Source organism: Excalfactoria chinensis, chromosome 14, assembly GCF_039878825.1.
Source record: "Excalfactoria chinensis isolate bCotChi1 chromosome 14, bCotChi1.hap2, whole genome shotgun sequence".
NCBI classification, from domain to species: domain Eukaryota; kingdom Metazoa; phylum Chordata; class Aves; order Galliformes; family Phasianidae; genus Excalfactoria; species Excalfactoria chinensis.
Genome location: NC_092838.1, coordinates 13350855 through 13373554, shown reverse-complemented (window position 1 = coordinate 13373554; position 22700 = coordinate 13350855). Strand labels below are relative to the sequence as shown.

General features: G+C 35.3%; 1 protein-coding gene across 2 annotated transcripts in view; it reads left to right on the top strand.

Annotated features, from left to right (window-relative positions):
* The window catches only part of SNX29 (sorting nexin 29), an 87005-nt gene extending 64987 nt beyond the window's left edge, over positions 1 to 22018 (top strand). Inside the window, exons 20-22 of one of the 2 annotated variants that reach the window (XM_072348820.1) lie at positions 7180 to 7319; positions 20847 to 20883; positions 21427 to 22018. In XM_072348820.1, coding sequence (XP_072204921.1) covers positions 7180 to 7319; positions 20847 to 20865 — 159 coding nt within the window. In that variant the 3' untranslated portion in view covers positions 20866 to 20883; positions 21427 to 22018. The remainder of the gene's footprint in view (positions 1 to 7179; positions 7320 to 20846; positions 20884 to 21426) is intronic. The other variant, XM_072348819.1, reaches the window with a different exon arrangement.
* Positions 22019 to 22700: the final 682 nt, after the last annotated feature.

The following is a 22700-nucleotide window of genomic DNA, read 5'->3' as shown; positions in this document are numbered from 1 at the left end:
TGCATGGGAAGTCACACAGTGGGATAGTAATGTCTGTTAATTCTGTGCATTCTATACTCATGTTTTGTCTTGTAATGCTTGAAGATGACTTATTTTGACATTATAGACATGAAATGATGGGAGTAGATTGATTATTTAGCTCCCATTCTAGCTCTGATTTCCAGCTTCATTTAGAGGTGTACAACTTGTAAACAAAACATGGTATTTTTAAGGACTAATTGAATAAAGCAGTGAAAAATATTAAGGTACACCAAAATAGTCTGAGTTTATTTCTGCATTTACAGGTTTTTCTATAATAGCACTGTTAGTTTTATTTAGGAGAGGATTCTAGGTGTGATATTGCATAGTCTGTATTTACTTTTATTTTAATTGAGTTGAACCCTGAACCATGTGGGGTTTTTTTGTTTGTTTGTTTGTTTTTTTTGTGTGTGTGTTGTTTTTTACCCTTGCACTAACAATAGGTTATAGTGCATTTTATTTTGTTTGCAGTAGCATCAAACCAAAATGTGTTTTGTTTGTCCCTAAATTATGGTAGGTAACCATGGCAATCATACCATTTTCAATAGTTGATGGAAGATGTTTGAATCACCTTAAGTGAGCTTCCCTCTAATAATGAAGAATATCAGTGTTTTGCCATCTGCTACATAATAGCAGTCTATTGGAAGACCAGCAGTTCTGTGAAACAATTTAAACTGTAAGCTGGAGTGAACTTGGTCTGTAATGATGCACTGCAAAACATGGTAATGTTAAGTTTGGTATGTCAGGCTCTGCTTCTTGGTTTTATAGCTTAAAATCACTTAACATCTTTTGACAGTCTGTAAGATTTCTATTATGTATTCTTGTTCTAAGAAATTTGTAGTTTGGTACTGGTATCTTGTGAGAAGAAACTTGGCAAATTCTCTGTCAAAAACAATTTCATAAAATATTGTGGGAGATATAAATTCCAAATTAAACAAGAATGATGTAATTTCCAGATGTGCTTTGATGCTTCTGCAATCTGAAACTATTTTGGTTGTTAACTGAAATTTTGTGAATTGTTAATGGAAAAATATATGCTGTTGAACTGTGGGCTAGGAAAAAATAATTTGTAAGAGTAGTTGTACAGAACCCATAGCAGTTTTATTTTTCATAAAATATGCCTGCAAATTCATTGTGTATGCTGGATCTCTTTTAACAATTTGTGTGCAGTATGAATTTATATAAGTTGTGGGTAAATGTGACAAAGAAGCCTATAGACTTATGTCAGAATCTGTCCATATTTTTTGTAGAAATGAGTCACTGTTAGTTTCTGGATGCTGTCATGGGTTGTAATTCAAGCGGCACTGAATATATGAGGCTTTCTCTTCAGCCAGAATAGAGCTACCTTTCAGACAGATTGTAAGTCAGATTCAGAATCTTTACCAAGAGTTGTAGTAGCCATCCATTGAGTTTGTCTGAACTCAGAAGAAATATCAGATCTTAAAATAAGAGCTCCTGTCTGCTTTGAACACCCTTTTGCCCATTTTGTTCTGTGGGTTTAAGGACTGAGGCTCATCAAGAACAGACTAGGAGATGCTTTATGTGGAACAGTTAAATTTCTTCAAGCTTGGAGGGAACACTTGGTTTATCACCAGACCCATTTAGTAGAACTGAAAGGGTCAGTTAGCCTTGCTTTTTGTTTTTTTGGTTTTAAAATTACTGAGATTGTAGTCAGTTGTTCAGAAGAAAGTGCTTAAAAATGAGACATCCCAAAGTGGTTATGGAAGGTTCCATTATGTTCTACATTAAAATGAAGAAAGCTTATTATAGAGTTTTTTTTTTGTTTTTTTTTTTTTTAAATAATTTCAAGTGATATATAATTTGTGTTCTATAAATGGTTACAGCTCCTGGAGGTATAGGATCTAAATATGTATAAAGATGATTCTAGTGCCATTTTTTGTATGTACTTTTAGAGGAAAAGAGTAAATTCTGCAGTTACTCAAGTATTTATTCTTGTAATCTGTTCTTTGACTCCTCTTAGTGATGTCTTTTATAAAAATTAAGCAACATATCACAGTATCATGCAAGTTGGAAGGGACCTTAGAGATCGAGTCCAACTCCTGAGATTCGAGTCTTCTGTGTAGCAGAGTGGCACTTCTACCACTTGCGCCATAGGGGGGATTCGAACCCTGGGCCTCCGGTGTTGCAAGCGGCACTTTATGTGGCAAAGGCAGGTAAAATTCATATAACTTTTTTGCAATTAAAAAGACTTCCTGAGGCATTTATGAGACAAAGAAAAGGCTTTTCATAACGTAACTGGTTAAATGGCTAGCTTGATGATTCAAGAGGCTTTCTTCTTATTGTTAATGACTAGACCTACTATTTATTCATCCTTTCAATTCAATTTCTTCTATATATTTCTCCTGAGTTTCAGATCATTTTAGTAGTAATCATACATATTCGTGAGAGCAACTCACCTTTTTAACCATATTAGTAACTATTGTCAGTGAGGCAATGCCTTCTTTTGTTTAGTGCTGGTACTTTTTCTTCTTGTGCATGTATGTACTTTCTTAAAAAAAAAAAATAATAAAAGTTTAATCTTTAATGCTGTGGAATGCTAGAGATTTTTGTGAAGGTAAATGTGGTTGTAATTTGAAAACAAATGACTTTGTCTCCAGGTTACAGGGAGATCAGGAATACGTAAATCTGTATATTGTATCTTAGAGAAAGATTTTTGTTTGTTTGTTTTCTTGTGTAAACAGATATGCATGTTTTGAAAGGTGAAATTATGTACAATCACCAAAGTAACACACAGAAAGTATTTTTACTTCACTAATAAGTCTGAAATAGAATCTTTTAACTATTGCTTGTAAAAATGTCCTTTGTTAGTAGGTACATGAAATATTAACTTGTCAATTGTAGATATTGAGTCCAATGGGTTTTATTTACCAACTGCTTTATTTACCAGTTTGTGACAAGAATGTTTTGTTATTGCTCTAGCTGGCAGTAACAATGACAAAATAATTTCTGAGTAATAATTTCTGCTGTTGTGAAACGTGTCATGACAAAGTATGGACTTGCATCTACATTGTTCTGACCCTGGATTATGTTGCTTCTTATGAGGAAAGTGGGCATGGTAAAGAAGGTTATGGTAGAGATTGCTCAGTGCTTATTTTGGAGATTTAATTTAATTTTTTAATTAAATTTTTTAAATTTAATTTAGATCAGGCTAAAAGCATTTTTAACCATATCAAGGTTGAGTTTAGCTCCTGTGATTTATTTATTTATTTATTTATTTTGCAGTATTTCAAATGAAGAAATGGCAGAAAAAACTTATGAGCACTCGTAGGTTCAACTGTAAATAGCAAAAATGCATTTGCCAAGCATCTTCCTTCTAGTAGTTTAACTAGAAGACCTTTTGCAGATATTTGTAATTAGTGAGATGTTTTACATTGACATGAGCAATGAGAAGTACCTGCATTTGGCATTTTGCTCATGTTTATAACAGAGGAAGTGGTCCTGCCTTTGAGTGGGAATGTGCTTGTTTAAATACATGTGCAGTAAATGGGTGGGATTGAAGAAAGCAGATTCTGAGTAAGAACAAATTTTAACATAATTAAAATGATTTCCTCACAAATTCTGTTGCTGAGGATTTGTGACCAAAAATCCCTAAGATTTGAAAGACTGCTACTGTTTGTGTTAATTAAAACGTTTGGGGGGCTTGGTATAAGAAATTGGTTGAAAAACTGCAGACAGAGGGTGGTGATCAATGGGTCTATGTCCAGGTGGAGGCTGGTAATGAGCGGTGCCCCCAGGGATCTGTCTTGGGACGGGTGCTCTTCAACATCTTTATCGCTGACATTGATGATGGAATCAAGTGCACCCTCAGCAAGTTTGCTGATGACACTAAGCTGAGTGGTGCGGTTCACACAGAGGGACCTTGACAGACTTGAAAGGTGGGCCTGGGTGAGCCTAATGAGGTTCAACACAGCAAAGTGCAAGGTTTTGCACTTGGGCCAGAAGAACCCCAGGCAACTGTACAGACTGGGAGGAGTGGTCCTTGAGAGTAGCTCAGCAGAGGAGGACCTGGGGGTCCTGATGGACGAGAGACTTAACATGAGCCAGCAGTGCACTCTGGCAGCTCGGAAAGCAAATGGGATCCTGGGCTCCATCAGGAGAGGGGTGGCCAGCAGGGACAGGGAAGTGATTCTCCCTCTTTACTCTGCTCTTTTGAGGCCCCATCTGGAGTACTGTGTCCAGCCCTCAGTAAAAGAAAGACAGAGAACTGTTGGAAAGGGTCCAGAGGAGGGCCATGAAGATTATCAGGGAGCTGGAGCACCTCCCCTATGAAGACAGGCTGAGGGAGCTGGGCTTGTTCAGCCTGGAGAAAAGAAGGTTGTGGGCTGACCTCATTGCAGCCTTTCAGTACCTGAGGGGAACCTATAATCTGGAGGGGAGTAAACTCTTTGAAAGGGCTGATAATAGCAGGACAAGGGCAATGGTTTTAAGTTAAAGAGGGAAGATTTAGGTTGGAGGTCAGGGGGAAGTTCTTTACTAGGAGAGTGGTGAGGTCCTGGAACAGGCTGCCCAGGGAGGCTGTGGATGTCCTGTCCTTGTTGGTGTTCAAGGCCAGGTTGGATGGGGCCCTGGGCAACCTGATATAGAAAATTTGGAAGTTTGGTGGCCCTGCCAGGCAGGCACGGGGGTTGGAGCTTCATGATCCTTGAGGTCCCTTCCAACCCAGGTCATTCTGTGATTCTGTAAAACAACACTGAAGGAAATGATAAAAACAGGATCAAGAAAGTGCAGTGGGGGATGAGGCTGGTTCTTTGGAAGCTGAGGCTGCCTCAGTGCTGGGTGCAGGCTTGCTGAGTAAAGTGATGCTCCTTATGTTGCTGTACTGTGAAACCTAGAGTTAGGGGAAAGGATTACTCTCAGTATACAGTGTTCTCTCATTGGTGTTCCTGTGGTTAAAGCTATCAGAAACAAAGTTATTTCCCAAAAGCACTCTGAGATCAATGTAGGACGCCTGTGACATGCGTCTACTGCCTCATGCAGCTGGCAGTAGCAAATCTGTGTCTCTGCTGATGTGTGCAGTGATGGGAATCCTTTGAGTGAAAAGATTAGAATACAAAGTTGCTCCTTGAGCTAGTCAGAGAACTAGTGTAACAGGAAAAATGAATATCTCAGTGAATAGATGAAGTTATTGCACTGACCTTGATTTATTTATTGCTCACATTTCTACTTATTTTTAATATGTCAGCACATATAAAAAGTTTTGCTTTAATGTTTTCCAACAGCTTGTGTAGACTTCTGTTCTGCCCTCTTGTCCAGACTTGATTAATACTGCTGGGCGTGAGCAAGCTGTTGCTCTGTTCCAACCAAGCAGTGACTGTACTAGGTTGGGAATGCTGGGGTGTGACTGTAGAGTGGGTTGCATGAGGTGTTAACAATTCAGAACTTTTTTAGGTGAAATATCAGTTTTCAGGAGTTTTCAGGCTTCTTTAATTCTTTGTTATTCATTTAGTCATTTAATACTAGAAATATTTGCTGCATTACCTGTGGGGGATGTGTATGAATGTAGTAAACTTGCTGAAAAACGAAGTTATGTAACTGATGGAAGACAAACAGTGAACTGTATTACGTGGTTGTGGTTGTGTTTGCTTTCATTTTCCTTATTTCTCAACTGATCATGGTTCTTCTGTGTATTAATACAACTTTGGTATGTCAAATCAGGGTTGGTCATCAGTAGAAGTTCATGTCTAGAAAACAGAAGAACAAAATGTATTTGTATACACTGTTGCCGTGCACAATTATAATCCAAACCCCATACTTGCCCAGGTGCTAGCGAAACCCTCGCTAGGGCCAAAAGGACCACCGTGACTCATCAAGAAAGGTGGCAAAATGGCGTTTATTAGGAGTAATCAATACCTTATATACCTTACTACTTCGTCTACGCCCCCTAGGGCACGTTTGAAATGCGCGCGCCCAAAGTACATCACTAGATAGGGGACGGAAGAGGCTGGTTTACTATCACCGTCACATCCCGAAAAAGCCCTGCTATCGCCTATATGTTTACAACATCTCCCCCCCTCCGAATACTACAAGGTTCAGCCTCGTTAGCATCTACAACAATACACTTTGAAATTTTGTGAATTTACAGAAGTATGTGTAGCATTTTAATGCCTGTGAGGATGAATGCTTGCAGCAATTACAATAACAGGTTGTTAAATATTCATCTGCAAATAAAGTACAGGAGACAGAAAACGCATGTTGAAGGTGAAAATAAGCTTATGCTTTTTTAGAATGTTATTGTTGCCAATATTTGCAAATATGCCTCTGTTAATGTGGTGGATTTTATAACTGTGAATTTGAAGGCCTACATTGGGAAATATCATTCAGAAACTTCTCTCATTCTTTCTGTCTCATAAAAGTATTGCTGTGACTGTCAATGTCTAATGAGATCCAAAAACAAAACATTAGTAAGGGCTCTAGGAACTCTGCAGTGATTGTCCTGAATTCAAAGGAGCTTCCTTGCTTTGTTGATGAGTTAAGTCTGCTTTTTCTGAAAGGAGGAGTAATCTTCAAATCTCTATTCCCTATGTGGCTTGATCTTTTTAATATACTGAGATTCTATGGTGGCACATCAGCTGTATTTACTGTGCTGCTAGTAAGTTGTCCTATATCTTTTGCAAGAAACAGAATAGTTTCAATCATATTTCTTACACAAATAATGCATGCTGAGCAGACATATTCTACGAAATACTTTTGAGAACTGCATCTGTCTAATTGTAATTTTGACTTTGTTCCCAAAGATCTTACTCTGACGTTTAAACCAGATCAGAATGAGATGGAGCTTACTTGTTTCACAAACCAGGCAGCACCCAATGCTTTTTGCAGATCTACTACTGGAAAAAGGATTTTGATCCACAGAAGAGACATTCTGCAAAGGAAAGAAGTCAGCATCAGTGGATGTTTTTTGTGATACAGGTTTTTGCTAGGTTGGATGTGACTGTCTTTGAACAAGTGCAGAGTCAAGGCATTTTTTCCTTGTTTGCACACTTTTAAAGCAATATGTTGGTGATTTTTAACAGAATATACATGGATCATCAAAAGATTAAACTGGACGTTTGTTAGAACTATAATTATTGATACAATAGAATTGGAAATTTAAAAAAATATACATTTGCACTGCTTACTTTGTTTCCTTTCTATTTTTAGGATGCAAAATTTGTAGAAGAGCGTCGCAAACAGCTACAAAATTACCTAAGGAATGTAATGAACAAAGTTATTCAAATTGTGCCAGAATTTACAGCCAGTCCCAAAAAAGAGACTCTCATTCAACTGATGCCCTTTTTTATGTAAGTATCTGTCAATTAATCAAGAAAATATTTAGCCTTTTTATCACAATTTAAAATATACTGCCAACATCTCCCAAATCTTCAGAACTTTGTTTTTTTTCTGATAGACATCTGCTCAAATTCTAAGTGCTTCTGTCATACATAAAGGAATATATGGCATATATGCTAACTTTTCTTTAACTCATGGTTTTGAAAATTACTGTGTAAAGAAAGCTTTTAACATGAAGAATATGTGTTGGTGCAGATTGTTCAAAGAGTTAGATGTTTTCAGTTTTTTTCTCTTTGGACTTTAAAATTTGTGTTTTGGTTTGCTTTTGTGGGTTTTGTGTTTTTGTGTTCAGTTTTACTTTGAGGAATGAAGGTGGATCATGGTTAGTGTGTGCTTACCAAATTAAAAAGTCAAGCTGTTGAATTCTTTCTAGATGAACTTTGCAATCTGCTAATGTATGTTCTGACTTCACTGGTATTAATTTTGAATGTATCCAGAAATAATTTAATACAGTTTCATCCACTAATAATCTGAAAGCAAACCCTTTGGTATTCAGTCATATTGGGATATCATCCATCAAATCTTCCTTTTGCTGTAAACCTAAAATTTACAAATACTGTAAAGAGCTATGTAGAGCACTTTAAAAAGTGATACTGATGAAAACTTGCTTTTGCAAGTAACATTAAGTTTTACTAATAGCTTTTCTGTATGCTCTGTATTAAATTTGCTCTTTGAAAGTCTCTACAAAAGGTGTGAATGGTTTCCGGGCTGGTTCATCCCTGTTCCATGACTGATGGGCGTGGGGACCCACAGACCACCCCGAGGGAGGGGGAGGGTAAAAAGGCAGGGAGATGGGTCTGAAAACAAAACAGCTGCAAGGAGCTAAGGGAGAAAACTAATTTACTAAATACAGTATCAGAATGGGAGGTAACACAATATAATACAATATAATTGGAAATGAAGCTAATAAATCAACTAAAATGAGGGGGGGGAGTATCCAAAACTGAAGGCCTTACTCTAAAAGCTAAAGGTGAGACAGCTAGGGAACTTTTGCAACTGGAACTTTTTTGACAGCTTTTGTATTTTAAGTTTTTTTTCTGGATCTGAAGAAGTTTATCAATTTTAGTACTCTTTGAGGTTGTTGTGGTAAATGGCAAAATGATGTCTGTAGAGTCAAGTATCTCACCTTCTTACGATCTTATTTTGTAGAATCAGACTGAAGGCAATAAAGATGGAAATGATTTTGAGTGCTTCTAGTCAATGGGCCAATAAATAGCTTTTTGTTTAGTCATTTTAAAGTTGTTTTTCATGCTGTACTTTGTTTTTAAACAAGAGGGAGGCAAGTTGAAAATACATTTGCAATTGAATTCTCAAATCAAATTATTTTTCTTCCTATTGTATTTCATTACATGGAAGTATAATGAGTATTATTTAAGTTCCTATATTATCTTTTGTTCATTCCATGCAAACAAGCAGTAATGCAGAGTAGCATGTTAGTCAAGGCTAGATTTTCTTCCTCAACCTTCTCATTTTCAAGATACAAGGTTTGTAATAAATTATGATTTTTGGTTTCAAATGTGCACTGAGTAGCTCTAGTAGTTATTGTTAGCTTGGCATTTCAGGGGATCATAAAAATATTGACAAAATGAGTATTAAAGTAAGACAAAAGTGAACAGTAATTTAAACCAGATACTATTAGATTAGGAACTTCAATGGCTACTCCTGTTAGAAATACTAATTAGACACTTTGGCTTGAATAAATGAACAACGTTGTTTGTAGCAGCAATTCACTACTTGAACTGATATGGATCATTTACATATTATAACCAAAATGATGTTTTGTGTGAGATTATAAACAATGAGGTAATGCAGTATTGATGCAAAGGCAATAATGCTATTCTTTTTTTTTTTTTTTTTTTTAAAAAAAAAAGCTATCATTTGTTCGAGTATTATTACTCTATCTTTTTATTTTGCTTTGAAAGGAGGTACTTTGAGAACAGTGTATTTACAATCTGTCAGCCACTCATGTTAGGGACAAGAAAGGAAAACAAATTTCCTTTTATTCTTCAACCCTAAACAATGAAGTTGCTTTCTTAGAGAAGGTGCTGTCTATTTTTACATGTGTATAAATACAACTTAGGTCTCATTTTTTGTGCATGGAAAAAAAAAAAAAAGCTCCAGGTATGGGGAGCTGCAACAAAAAAAAAAATAATTCAGAATTATGGCCTGATTTAATGGGTTCCATCTGTGATGTACAAGTCAGTATTCTGATGTATGATTATTTTGTCGACAACTTGGGAATATCAATATAATGTTTTGCCTTATAGGGTCTTTGGTTATTGCCTTGCCACAGGTGACATTCAAGGACACTACCTTTTCTTTTTAGAATTGTTTATTTTGTCAATTCCATAATTCTCAATGAAGCAGTGAATTATAACTGTTCTTGAATATTCTTTCATTTCATGACATGACAAAAATATTCTGTTCACAAATGTCTGTGTTTTATTTTTCTGGAGCTTTTTTTAAATAATACAAATAATAATTCAAAAAGAATAGTGCCGCTTGGTTGGCTTTGTTGCTTTGTCAATGTGAATGTCTGTATTCGTACTTTCAAAATTATTTTTGAAATATCCTGCCTATCAGTTAATATTTCATTCAATAGCGTCTCTCCACGGGATATAGTTTATTATACAGTGGACATGGGCACTGTTGAAGGATGAACAAGAACACTTGTGGAATATTATTTTAAGAAAGATCTTTGAATACATAGACACTAATGTCTTTGCATATAAAGATTATCAAACTGCACAGTCTAACCCAGAAGCACTGCAAAACAACATCAGTGGGATGTAAGGAAATTTTAAATGCAATTTTGAACAGATGAATTTCTCAAAAAATGAGTTGATAAAGGGATATGTATAAAAGCTGTTGCACATATATGTGGCTTCTAACAGCATAAATGACTGATCATCTTACAGGTCCTAAACAATTGCCAATGGACAAATTTTCACTTTATTGCATACTTTGAAGTGACAGCCTGCATTGCCAGTTTGGCACTGAGTTCAGTATCTCTTCAGCAGATCTCAGTTATGCTCTGTAGCAGTAAGCTGTGTCTTGATAAAGACTAATATAATTTACTTGAACAAATTGGGACTAGCACTTGCTTAAATATGTGACTTTTAATTAGTAAAGTGCCTCCTAATACCTGAAACATGGTAATGAAGTTAATTTATTGCCACGTTAATTGATTGATCTACTCATAAAACTATGTAGACACATTATGCAGCATTTATGTTTCAGCAGAACTGTGTTGCCAAGCGCTGTTGACTGTTGAGGTAAAAATATCTTAGATTTCCTTTAGAAATAAAAAAGCTCTTGGCAACACCTTCCACAAATAGATCGAAACTTAACAGTCTGAATTTTCCAGGATTTCATAGATCATGTGGAATGGCTCTAATGTATTTGAAACTCAAAACTTGAATATTCATTGAAAAAGTCAGTCAGGTCTTAGTCAGATAGCATTTGTTGCAAATGTACTGTGCTATTCCACATGGTAACTGTTCTGCATCCTCTTGTTTGGTTCAGACTTAAGGTTTGCAAAGTCACTTACTCTTTTTTGGTATCTGTGTTGATAAAGTGGTGTGATGTTGCAAAGTGAAATTAAAAAGTGAATAAAATAATACAACTCTTCCTGTCATGTGATAGCTTCTCTTGCTATTAGATACTTACATATAAGTTATTCTCTATATCATCAAATTAATGTATGTTTCTTGTAGGCATTGTGTACAAATTTGACTCTATTTAACAAAAGCAGGTATCATTTTCATAGCATATTAGGGTGCACAGCTCAGCATTTAGGTTCTTGTTTAATCTGAAAACAGAGCATAAAGACAGAGGAGCAGTTCTGTTAACTGCAATGACTTTTCCAGCAAGAACTTTGAAGTGGAGTTTACAGCCTGCAGAAGAGTACTGAAATTGCCTTAAACTAGTAGCTTTCACAAAATTTATTTTGTATGACAGAATAAAAGATACCAGAGACTCAGCAGGTTTTCTGAATGAGATCAATGTGGTTGAAAACTTGAGTCAACAGGGAACTGAAGCCTATATTACAATAAGGAAAATGTGAAATTAGAGCAAACTGAAACATAAATTAGATAGGTGAATTGATTTGAAAGAGATGAGTTGATGTGTAGGTTTTTAATGCAGGAGTGAATTGATGTTGAGGTTTAGGCTTGACTCAGCTAGATGGTATCAACTGAGCACAAGAGTTTGATTGAGAGAAGAAGCAAGCATAACTACCAGCAAACAGAATAGTTGGGAAGTACTGGACAATAGGGTGTTGTGGCTTTTGATGTGAATTAATGTAGAAAATAAAACTGGAGAAGGTGGGTAATAGAGAATGAATGAGTAGAGTTGAAATGATGGAGGCGAGAGTTTGAAGCATGTTGGAATGAATGGAGGGGAATGTATGTTAAATCATAGTAAAAAAGGACAGTAGGAAAGAATGAAATGCTTTCTGTCTGTCTTTTTGTGCACAGAACAAACAAGCCATTTCATGCAAGTAATGGCAGTTTGCTGGGGTTTTTTTTGTTTGTTTGGCTTTTTTTGGAAATGGCAGTGATAGGTGAAAACAGCAAAATAAGAGGTTCAGGATAGACACAGAATTTTTCTGTCTGTTATGTAGAAGATATTTCATCTTTCTTTTGAAAATAAACCTTGGGTGAGAAAAGATAAAGATTCAGCTCCACATAGGATCTTGGTATGCAGGTGTCTGGCCCAGCAAATACTCTGTGTTTAGTTGTTACTCCTTGTGTAGAGCAAGGTAGGAATTAACTGGTAGGAAAAGCTCTACTAGATCTGTTACACAGTGGTGAATGAACAAATGAACTTACAAAAGACTCGTGTGGGGTGCAAATATGCTCACACTAAACTAAATCTGGATGACAGTTTTATTATGATTTAAAGTACAGGTATTTCTGAATCGGGCTACTGTGCTTATTCTCCAAACTTAAGATATGAACTACATGGAAAGTTACAGGTAACTAAAACACTTGCCTAGGTAAGCTAATCAGCAGCTCTTTCAGGTGCATTAATATGCTTGATTCTTACTGTATTTGTAACACTGATTAATCCTGACAATCTGTGTGCCGTTGAGTCTGTGCATGTTGTCTAGCTTGCTGGGCTTGCCCAGAGCTTTTGAGTCTGCCTGTCAACTCAATTTACTAGTCCCTATAGATGGATATATTCTCTGTTCAGCAGGCTCTAGAGTGGGTTAATATGCTGTTTGTATTTTGTGTTATCTCCAAATATAAACCTGAGATAACATAAATAAGATTTCATTCACATAGAATGTTAATCAAGAATTGCAAAATATAACCATGAAAATAGTAAAAATACAATGCAGTGTGCTGAAGCAGACTAGACTACCTCTTTGCTAATGGTTGTCAAATAATGATATTTGAAAGATCAAAGTATATACAGGATTGAAAAAAGCATTTCTCATAAGCCCATAGAACTTATTTTTCTTTGAATACCCAAGAAATCTTACAGCACATTTTCTTCAAAGAACATATGTACAGGATTTGTGGGGAGTTAAGTCTAATACTCATGGCCAAAACTTGCACATCCTTTGTGATTGTCTATTTGTTTCATACAATATTGTAAAACAATTTCTTGTGTAGTAACTTGAGTAAGATTCGTAAAATAAATGCTCCAATAATATACCTAATATAAAATAAAATCCTTTCTCATTTATTTTATTTCCTAAATTCTGTAGTAAATGAGACATGTCTGCAATAGCTTGACTCTGTATTCCCTGGTTATCCTCCCTGTCCACCCTTCCAGAGAAGGGGTGCACAGAACAATTAGTAACTCAAATAATGAATAGCTGAGGGCATGCTAAAAACTTTGGGAGTGTGAGCAAGCACAGATGAAAAAGTGTTTTTGCTCTGTGTTTGGTGAATACTTTGATGTGAAGGTTTTTTTTTTGTTTTGTTTTGTTTTTTTTCTCTCATTAGATTTTTTGGAATTACTCAGCAACCCAGAGTACTGAATTATCTCTATAGTGAATAAACACAAAGCAGTAAAACTGATGGTATGTGATTCATTATGTGATTGTACTAGACTGTTTCGAGCACATGATTTCCTTGTCAGTCTGCAAGTGCATGCTCCTAAGGTATCTCTGATTCAGCTGAATAATATTATTTTCACAGAATTTCTACTTCCTGAGACTTTTTTTTTTTTTTTTTTTTTTTTTTTCCTTTTGAGTTACATTAGCCACTGGTTAGTGCCATCTGATTATATATCAGATAATTATAAACATGATCCATCCGTAGCCAGTTCATTGCCCTTGATCGTCGCAGAAGTAATATAAGCAAAACAAAGCATCCCTAGCCCAATTCTATATAATTCTTCTAGAATGGAACTGTACAATTCATAATATCCTTACAAATTCCTACCATATAGTTAATAATATATTTTTTTTCTTCTGCACTTGAACTAGATAATCTATAATTGTTTGCTACGAGTCTCTTTATGGAGCTTATTTTAAGAATCTTGCCAACTTTAGATATTCACAGTCATGTATCAGCACATATAGGTGAAGACTGCATAACAACTATTTTGGAGGACTAATAGGGAAAGGGAACCATCTCCAGGTCTCTTGCAGAAAATAAGTGTACCACCATGAATTGTTTTCAAAATTAATCATGTAAATATCTTATTTTGTAAGAAGCCCTCTGGTCAGTCAGAGCAGTCTATTTGCATCTGCAGATGAATATGAGAGCTCTGGGATCCATTACCTTTTGTTACCATTCCCGATTTCCACAACATTTTGATGATCTGTTATTCCACCGTGTACGGCAATAACCAGGGTGCTCAAAAATCAGATTTTTTCTTAGTTTTGTTTTGGAAAGAGGGAGCCCACAAAATTTTAAGATAAATTTTCTGAGTTACATTCTCCATACAGCTGCAAGCAGATTTTGGGTAAGTAGTATAGCATGAGGTGTTTTAATAGATGGGACTGTGTATTTCCTTTTTGAAGTTCTTATCACTTTTGGTGATTTTTATTTTTTATTTTTTTTTAAATTTAGAATTTGAAATGTACAATTGAAGAGAAGAACATTTGTTTAAATATACATTCACAGAATGAGTAATTTATTTTTTTTTTAAATGAAACTGGAAAAAAATCCTGACACAAATAATCATTTATAATTAAAATATTTTGAAATTGCATATCATGCACCTCTGGATTCTCTGGAATATTCTTGAAGACCTACTGCTCTAACAAAGGCTAAGGTTATTTTTATTCCTTAATCCCTGTGCACTGAAAGAAACTGAGTGGCTTCTGACTGACTTTAACCAGTCTGCATGGCAGAACATATCACTTAAAACAGTGCTGGTCTGGTCTGAGTGACATGAGCTAGACAAAACTCATTCTGGAGGTTCAAGTACCTACTTAGAAAACTAATTCTATTAGCTGCAATAATGATGTACAAGTTAAGACCTGTGTAATTGATAGAATTCATAGCAGATAACTCCAGGGTCAAACAACAGCTTTGGTTTACATTTGGAGTGTATGCTCAGAGAATTCAGCTTGAATTCTGTTACAGAAGCTTGGCATTTGCCAACAACGCACTGGTCATCCACTTTTGTTTTATGTGTCTGTGGAGGAATGGAAGAAATCAGACAGCAGTAAGTGTGTGTAGTTGATATTCAGAAGTGGGACCCTTAACTGGAAAATCTAATTTGGTGAATTTATTTTTTAGGAACCAGAATATGTGTGAAATATCCTAATGAGTTATCTGTATCCCCTTACAGTAGGGCATTAAATCTGTGTTCTCTCTTCAGTACCCAGATACTTACTGTCTTATGACCAGATTGTTTTTCTGATGTTCTGTTGATTTGAAAATGTTTTTTCAAAGTATGTGGTGCTGAAAAATTATGAACAATTTGTTTAAGTCACTACATGCTTTTATTTCCTAGTGATGAGATTCACAGGGGGGCACAGGAGGAAGCATCAGTTGAATGCTTTGTATTTTGTAGCCAGAAAATCACGACCTTGTGCAGAAGTAATCAGTCACTCTAGATTAAGGAAAGGGGCCTTTTCATATTAGGTGGTTCTCTGTAACATTTGCACAACTTTTTTTTTTTTTTTTTTATTTGCATAGTTTGGCATAGTGCATTTATAGAATCCATTCTCAGAAATACTACAAACTAAACTTACAAACATAAGTTCATAGTATCAAGCCTCCTGAAATACCATCATCTCAGTTGATGAATTTGCTAGGGCATGGTAGGCAGAGGGGAGAATAAGTATTAAAAAGATGCTGTTATTTAAATCAGAAAGCGTGTGTGTAAATATCACCACGTATGTAAAACTTGCATAACTGCTGTAGTAGCAGTTTTTTAACTGATTCGACTTCAAAAACATTTTCCTCTTCATCTAACTGTTACATTTGGAGTATTTAAAGAAAACAAAGTATTCTCTAAGGGGTATAAAATCCAAGATTAAGTTTAATTACTTTTTCAAAGATGAAAATATTTTGAAGGGTGAAAGAGAATTTGCTGAGAGATGGAAGTGTAAGCTTTATTTCTTCTTCTTTGCACAGGAAAGAGTAAGGAATACTTGAGAAAACATGGTTTAGAAAATCTGTTTATACGTCTTATGTTGCAGTCTTCCACGTCTCATTCATACTTCTATCTGTGCAACACTGACTAATGGATAAATGGATGCATGCATTCAAATAAACAAGGCAAATCATGTTCACGAGGGAGATGTCCTTATCCTTGCGTACTTGGCTTTAATTCTGACCATAATGAGTTTGTTTCTGCTTAACTGCACTTTTATGCTTAACTTTTCAAAAGGAGCTGGGATATTTCTTTTCCTCATCTTGAAGTCATATTGAAAAATATTTCAGCAGTCCCTTATGCGAAAACAGCATGAATTAGCTATGGGCCACCAGTGGTAATTTAAAACATTAAGTGGTAACCTTTTCTCTTGGCTTTGTTAATCTTCCAGCTCTAAACAGGGCCCACTGAATTTTGTAGTATTTCACATGCTATTTTTATGATGTGTTTTAATATATTTGGCACTTCTGTGATAATAGCAGAACCCATGAATGGTTAGCAGAAGAGTTCTAGAATAACAAGGTGTAATTATATATGCACTTGTCCATTGGTATAAATGCTTGTCTATACTTACCTGTCACATCACTTGCTCTCATCAGAAAATCAACAATGAAAGTACTTATTGCCAGTTTTTCAGGAATATTCTTGAGTGCTTCAGAAGCATCCAAATACATTTTCTGTAGGTACGAGTTGTACCAAAATTAGGTACAAATAACTTCAAAAATGCAAAATGACCTGAGCTATTGAGGTCTGTGCATAAATAACTTCATCAACAAAGTTCAGCTGCAGCATGCTTGTTCCATGTACTTTTTCAGTATGGCCCTTAACCAGAGACAGCATGACTGGATTGCTTCATCTGATTATAATGTCAGGCTATTCTTGCCTATAATTATGTAGTCAGAATAGCTGCAGATTTTCAAGTCCACATGCAGATAGTGAAGCAGTTTTCTTCAATTTGCTCTTGCTAGAATAACCTTGTTATTCAAAAATTACAGGAGGGATTTGTTTGAATATGACTGATGTCACTGTCTCCAGGATCATGCCAGAGTAATTTTTTTTTCAGATCTACATATAATTAACAACACAGTGCCTCAGCAAATGATTATGTTGGAGTACTATGAGGATTTATTTTCAGATTGTGGTTTTAAGTATAATGCAGTTGCAATTAAGCGTTCAGTAAAGTTCCTGATATATGGGGAAAAAAACCCACTAATCTGTGGAACTTGCTGTTCCATGTAGAAAAGTTTAGAAATCTGTACCTTGTAAACAGTTACCATAAAATTGTTAATTTTGCAACTGCAGAGTGAGCAGAAGAGTCTCTTATTAATCTATGTTATAAATTTATTTTCTGGAATTTGATTGGCAGCTGTAAGAAGTCATAAATTAATTCCCTATAAGAGATTAATTTATTGGTCTTAATACAGTTTCTGGGTAAGTTGTAAATATACTGAATCACTCTGAATGCCTTACTTGTTAACCAGACTGATACATACTAAAGTATACAAAATTATTTGAAGTCACAATCTTAGTTAATAATGCCGCTGAGCAGGTGTTATAACTGATTGTAATTGGCAGAAGAAGGTGCTGAGATATGTTGTACTGGCAGATAGAGTTATTTCTCAATGGATTAACAAGAGTGTCTTTATTAAAGTATTGACATTGTTTACTGTTAACTTCTTGAGGTCTGACTGGATCAAGCTTAACCCATCAAGTATTGTGGTTTTAAACAAATTAATTGTCATGGCAAACAGAAACATGAATCCCAGAAGAAAGTGTCAACAGAAAGCTATGTGATTTATCTGCCTGCTAATGCGTTTTTTCATGAGGTGCATCTAATACTACCACACTCGTTACTGTTTCCACAGATGCATTTCCAGGTGAGATAAGCAACCTGATCCTGAGCTCTACTGTGCTCCCAGGATGTGCTTATTACTATTAGATTCTATTTTGATCTCAGGCTGGTACAAAAGTAATTCCAATTCCAGGTACTTTATTTTTATAAGAAACTTCTCTCTAACATTATTCAGAAGAGTTGAAAATGAGATGGAAAATACATTTATTTATGTAAGCACTTGTGATGTCATTGAAGAGAATACTGCCATTCCACATGCTAGGTGCATAAAGAAAAACACACAAAGCTGGGTTTACGTTTTGATATGTGTAAGTTAAGACATTAATGAAAGGTCTGAAGAAACTAGAAGCTGATTAAAAAAGACAATAAGCTTTTTCTACAGATGCACCTCAGGCAGAACTTGACACCAAGTCACCAAACAAATGCAAGGCAGATCAATCAGGAATGCTTAAATTCTAAACAGTGACCTGGTGGGGAAAAAGGAATTGATTCTCAGCTGGTTGTGTTTTTTCTTCAGGCTGAGACAAGGTGAGAATGCAGGGAACTTGAGCTTTTGATACTTGAGTATTCTGTGGCTGAGCAGGTTTGCGCATAGCAGTTTCTGGCATGACTGCCAGACAGTCTACAAAATTAAACCCTGTTAGGACTTCAGTGGTTAAGAAGGTAATAGAACAAAAGGAATTGCATGCAGGTATGCATATTCCTTTTTCCTCAATTCCAAATTCAGATTGGCAAAAATAAATTCAAAACAAGTATTTCAATTTCATCTTCATGTGTATTTGCCAGAAATGGCAGGATTATTTTAATATGCTCGTACTTCTGCCCAAGAGCTCACAGGATATGTCTGTTGGTTTGAAAAAGTGTCTTATGTAGTGCCAGAGACTTGATCATTTGACCTGGAGGCCAGAAATAGATTAAAGCCATTAACATGAGACAGAAATGAGAGAGTTTTACTTTCAGAGTAAAAAGCCATTTAACTTGAGTATTTCAGCTCTAGCAAGTTTTTGCATTGGTTTTGGGAGTAGTGTTGGAGAGAAGGGGCTTAGGATGTATATTTACTAATGTATGTCTGTTTTTGTTTTTGTTTTTAGTACTCCAATCCTTTTTTCACTATCCAACCTCTGTTTCCATGTGAATGTTTCAGGCTAACAACAGCTGAAATTAATTTTAAGCTCCTGTTTGTCTTTCTGTGTGGGATGCATCAAGGTCTAATTCCTTGGTTATAAATTGCTTTCTTTAAATCTGTATGACATGAAGAGAAATCAGCTGTAATTTTCTATTTGATAAATCTTTTTTGGAAGTAATATCATTTAAGTTAGCAGAATTACTTCAATTTTGTTTGTTTTACACACATAAGCGTTCATCCTAAGATAATGTTATTACCTCAACTATTCCTGTCAAGACAGACTGGTATAAATGACATATTCATTTATGCTTTTAGAGGAACTCATTTTGCACTTTTTCACTTATCATTTTAATGGTGTTTTTTTCTCCAGAAGGGAAAGGTGATTTTCCACTGGGCTGTCATTAATGTAATTTTGTGGATGTGCCAGCAGGAGGAGCTTGAGTATTAAGGTGTTCATTCAGAAAAGTACATCACCAAGTTATAGTATTTGCACATAACTGTGCTTTTTTCTGCACTACAAACGACCCATAATAGCTTCTGTTGGCCTGACAAAACTGAAGCACTATCAGCAGTGTTCATCCTGTTGGTAAATTAACTTAAGTTATTTTGAGAAAAGCCCAACCAGGTAAAAATAATTAAATCAATGAAAAATGTTGTATACTTTATATTTAAAAGCTGCTGTATCTACACATTATGAAACATATATATTTAACAAAAAAAATCTAAACCTCTGAAATTGTTGTTACCCCATGCTGTATTACAAACACTAGAGAATAAACACTGCATGGCAGTATTTTTATAAGTAATATAAAAACAGTGAATAATGATATTCATGTACTAAAAGAATGTTTATGAGCACAGCTGAAATTGAATTCACGTGACCAGAGTTCTCTATAGCAAATTAGAAAGTAGTGCTGAGTTTCAAAATACTGAATCACAGGACCATGAGGTTGGAAGTCCTATTATTCTTGGCAACCAAAAATTAGTAACATATGCTAAATTAATTCTCAGAATTTTGATTTTGCTGAAAAGAAAATATAGAATTAAAGATCTAGATTGTTGGTCTTGTTATTAAAGGAGAATATATGCCACAGTTACTTGTTGTTTTTGTTTTTTGTTTTTGTTTTTTTTAATGCAGAGGACTTCCTGGTTGCCTAGGAAGACTCAGTTTCATGAATATAGTGAATTTTAATTCAGAAAAATCATTTAACTTGCTATTTTAACTATTACTTTAGGCTATTCTGTAAGGGAAGTTAGACAAATAAAATACACTTCCATTTCAAATTCTTTTCTTTCCTGTTAATGTTATCATCTAAATTGGACACTTTTTTTTTTCTGTACTGAATTCTTTTGTTATTATTAGTAAAGTAAATAACATCAAATGTGTGCATTGTTGTTCCAAAGTTAATTGCTACCAATGGTACAGCTGCTCTATGTTGTGGAAGTATTCTGCTTCTTGCAAGTGAATTTTCCACTTGACCCCAGGCCTTGTTAATGCCCTTTGACTTGCTGCAGCCTCTCCCATGGGGGTCCACAGAAGGCTTGAGTGGAGCCTGCATGTGCCTATGGCTTTTACAGGGTTGTCTGAACTGTGAGGACAGTCACTGCAGGAAAGGGGAAAACAGGGTAATGTTTTTTTAAAAGATCTGTATTTATTTAAAATGGCAAGAACTGCAGAAGAGTAGTTTGTCCCTTCTGGACTTGTTACCTCACTCTGAAGATAAATAATTTAATTTTTTATTTTTCTTTTAATGTTAAAAAAAATTATAAAAGTAAACTTGACTTTGTATGCTGTGTAATTTTATGGCCTAGCTGAGTTACAAACTGTAAACTGTATAATGTATATATTAGTCTGTAAGCAGCATAATTAAAAACCATCTGAAGTCCTCTAAGAGAATGGCAAAAGTACAATGCTATCCCTTTATACTGTAGTTTTCCGAGGAGTGTATAGCCTCTGAATATCACCTAGGTAAGCTTGAATTTTATGTTACTGTTTGTTCTTGAACCTAATATACTTCTCAGAGTCTCTTCAAAAAGGCTCATTCATGTAAGACTGTAGTCTGTTGTGGGTCAGAAGAGACTGAAGAATTTGCAACAGGGATGTATTGCTAATGTACTTCATCACATAATGATACATCCATCCACAATTAGAGGATTGTTAAGTAGAGCATCATCCAAGCTTATGTCTATTGTGCTTGTACTTCTATCACTTCAAAATGCTTATTCCACCATTTCCAAACTTCAGCTCAGTATTTTATCTTGTAATTTGCAACCTTCCATAAAGTATTGGAAGTTCTACCAGTTCTCATTATTGAAAGAGCCCATTTGTAAATTGAAGTTGAGATACCTGTAGAAAAAATGCAGTTCTATGTAGCTGAAGATGTATGCAGTATTTCTTGGTCATGTGCCAGGCTCTCATAACATCTGCTTTCTTCATGTTCAAAATTATGACAGAATAATTTGTGCTTAACTTATAAAAAACTAGTTACCACTGCCTTTATTTTCTTCCTAGTGATATTCCACCTTCTGGAGAAGGAGCAAGCAAAAGCAGTTGCTTGAGAGTGACTACGCGCTTCCCAAAACTGTCTCGCAGCCATCAAAGAGAGCCACGAAGTCTGGAACCTCAAAGCGGTGATCTCTGACCCTCCTAATTCTGAATACTGGCACTAAGTACTTTAAGTTGATCTGTGATTACTCTGTAGCTTGTATTTATAATTTAAGCTCCCGAAGAGACTACAGCTGCATCAACTTAAATCCTGAAAAAAGACAGTTATTACTAAGGGTCATATCCTGACTACTTTGGAAGTCAGTAATCACTTTCTTAAAAAGAATATGAGGGCTCTTTACAAGGGCTCCATCACATTTACAAGCTTTTTTTTTTGTTTGTTTTTTGAAGCTTCATTGCACGTATTCTTATTTGTTCTGTTCAAGCAAATTCCTTGTTTCTGTTGTTGTGTCTTCCTTTGCTCGTGCTCATTTTTCTGGTTCACACATGAGTATTATGTCATGACAGTTTTCCTTAAAAAAAAAAACAAAAAAACTGCTATGTTTATCACTACTTATGTCAGAAAAAAAGTGTTTATAATGACCTCACTAATTTATAATCTTTTGTAAATAGGAATACTGTTTTTTTTTTTTTTTTTTTTTTTTTTTTTTTGTAAATTATTATTGGGTTTTTTAGAAACATGACCAAGTAGATGACAAGGGGAAAATGGTACAAGTGGAAAAAGAGCTTTTCTACATTTCTAGCTAGGTATTTTCAATAGCTTTCATCTGTGGCAAGTAATTCTTTAAATCAGAGAATATCATAATTTTTTAGTGAAATTTCAGTCTTGATTTAAGGCTAGGTGCAATATTATTAATTCCTGTAAACCACCACAAAATCAGCATGGTACGAAATAGTGTTTTCAAGTCTTGGGTTATAGTTTGTTATTAACTTGTCACTGTTGCTACGGAACAGTCCCTCATCATTACAAGTTATGAAAGGTCAAACAAGGATTAACTGGAAGCTAGTTGCTCTGCTGTAGGCAGTCAATTCTATTTTGACTATCTTCTTTTCTTCATTAAACTTAAGCAGTGTACATCCAGTTTTTCTGTCAGTTTTATTCTGGTTTTCTTTTGTGTAAAAACATCCTTTTTCTCTGAAGTGTAGTTTTATTGAATAATGTTAATTTAAGTTTCTGTATCTTGTCATTTTGCTCTATCAGACTTTGGCAAACGAGTTTCTGCTCTGCTAAACCTGTGACCAATTCACATTCTTTAGTTAGTTATGGTTCTAGTCATTTT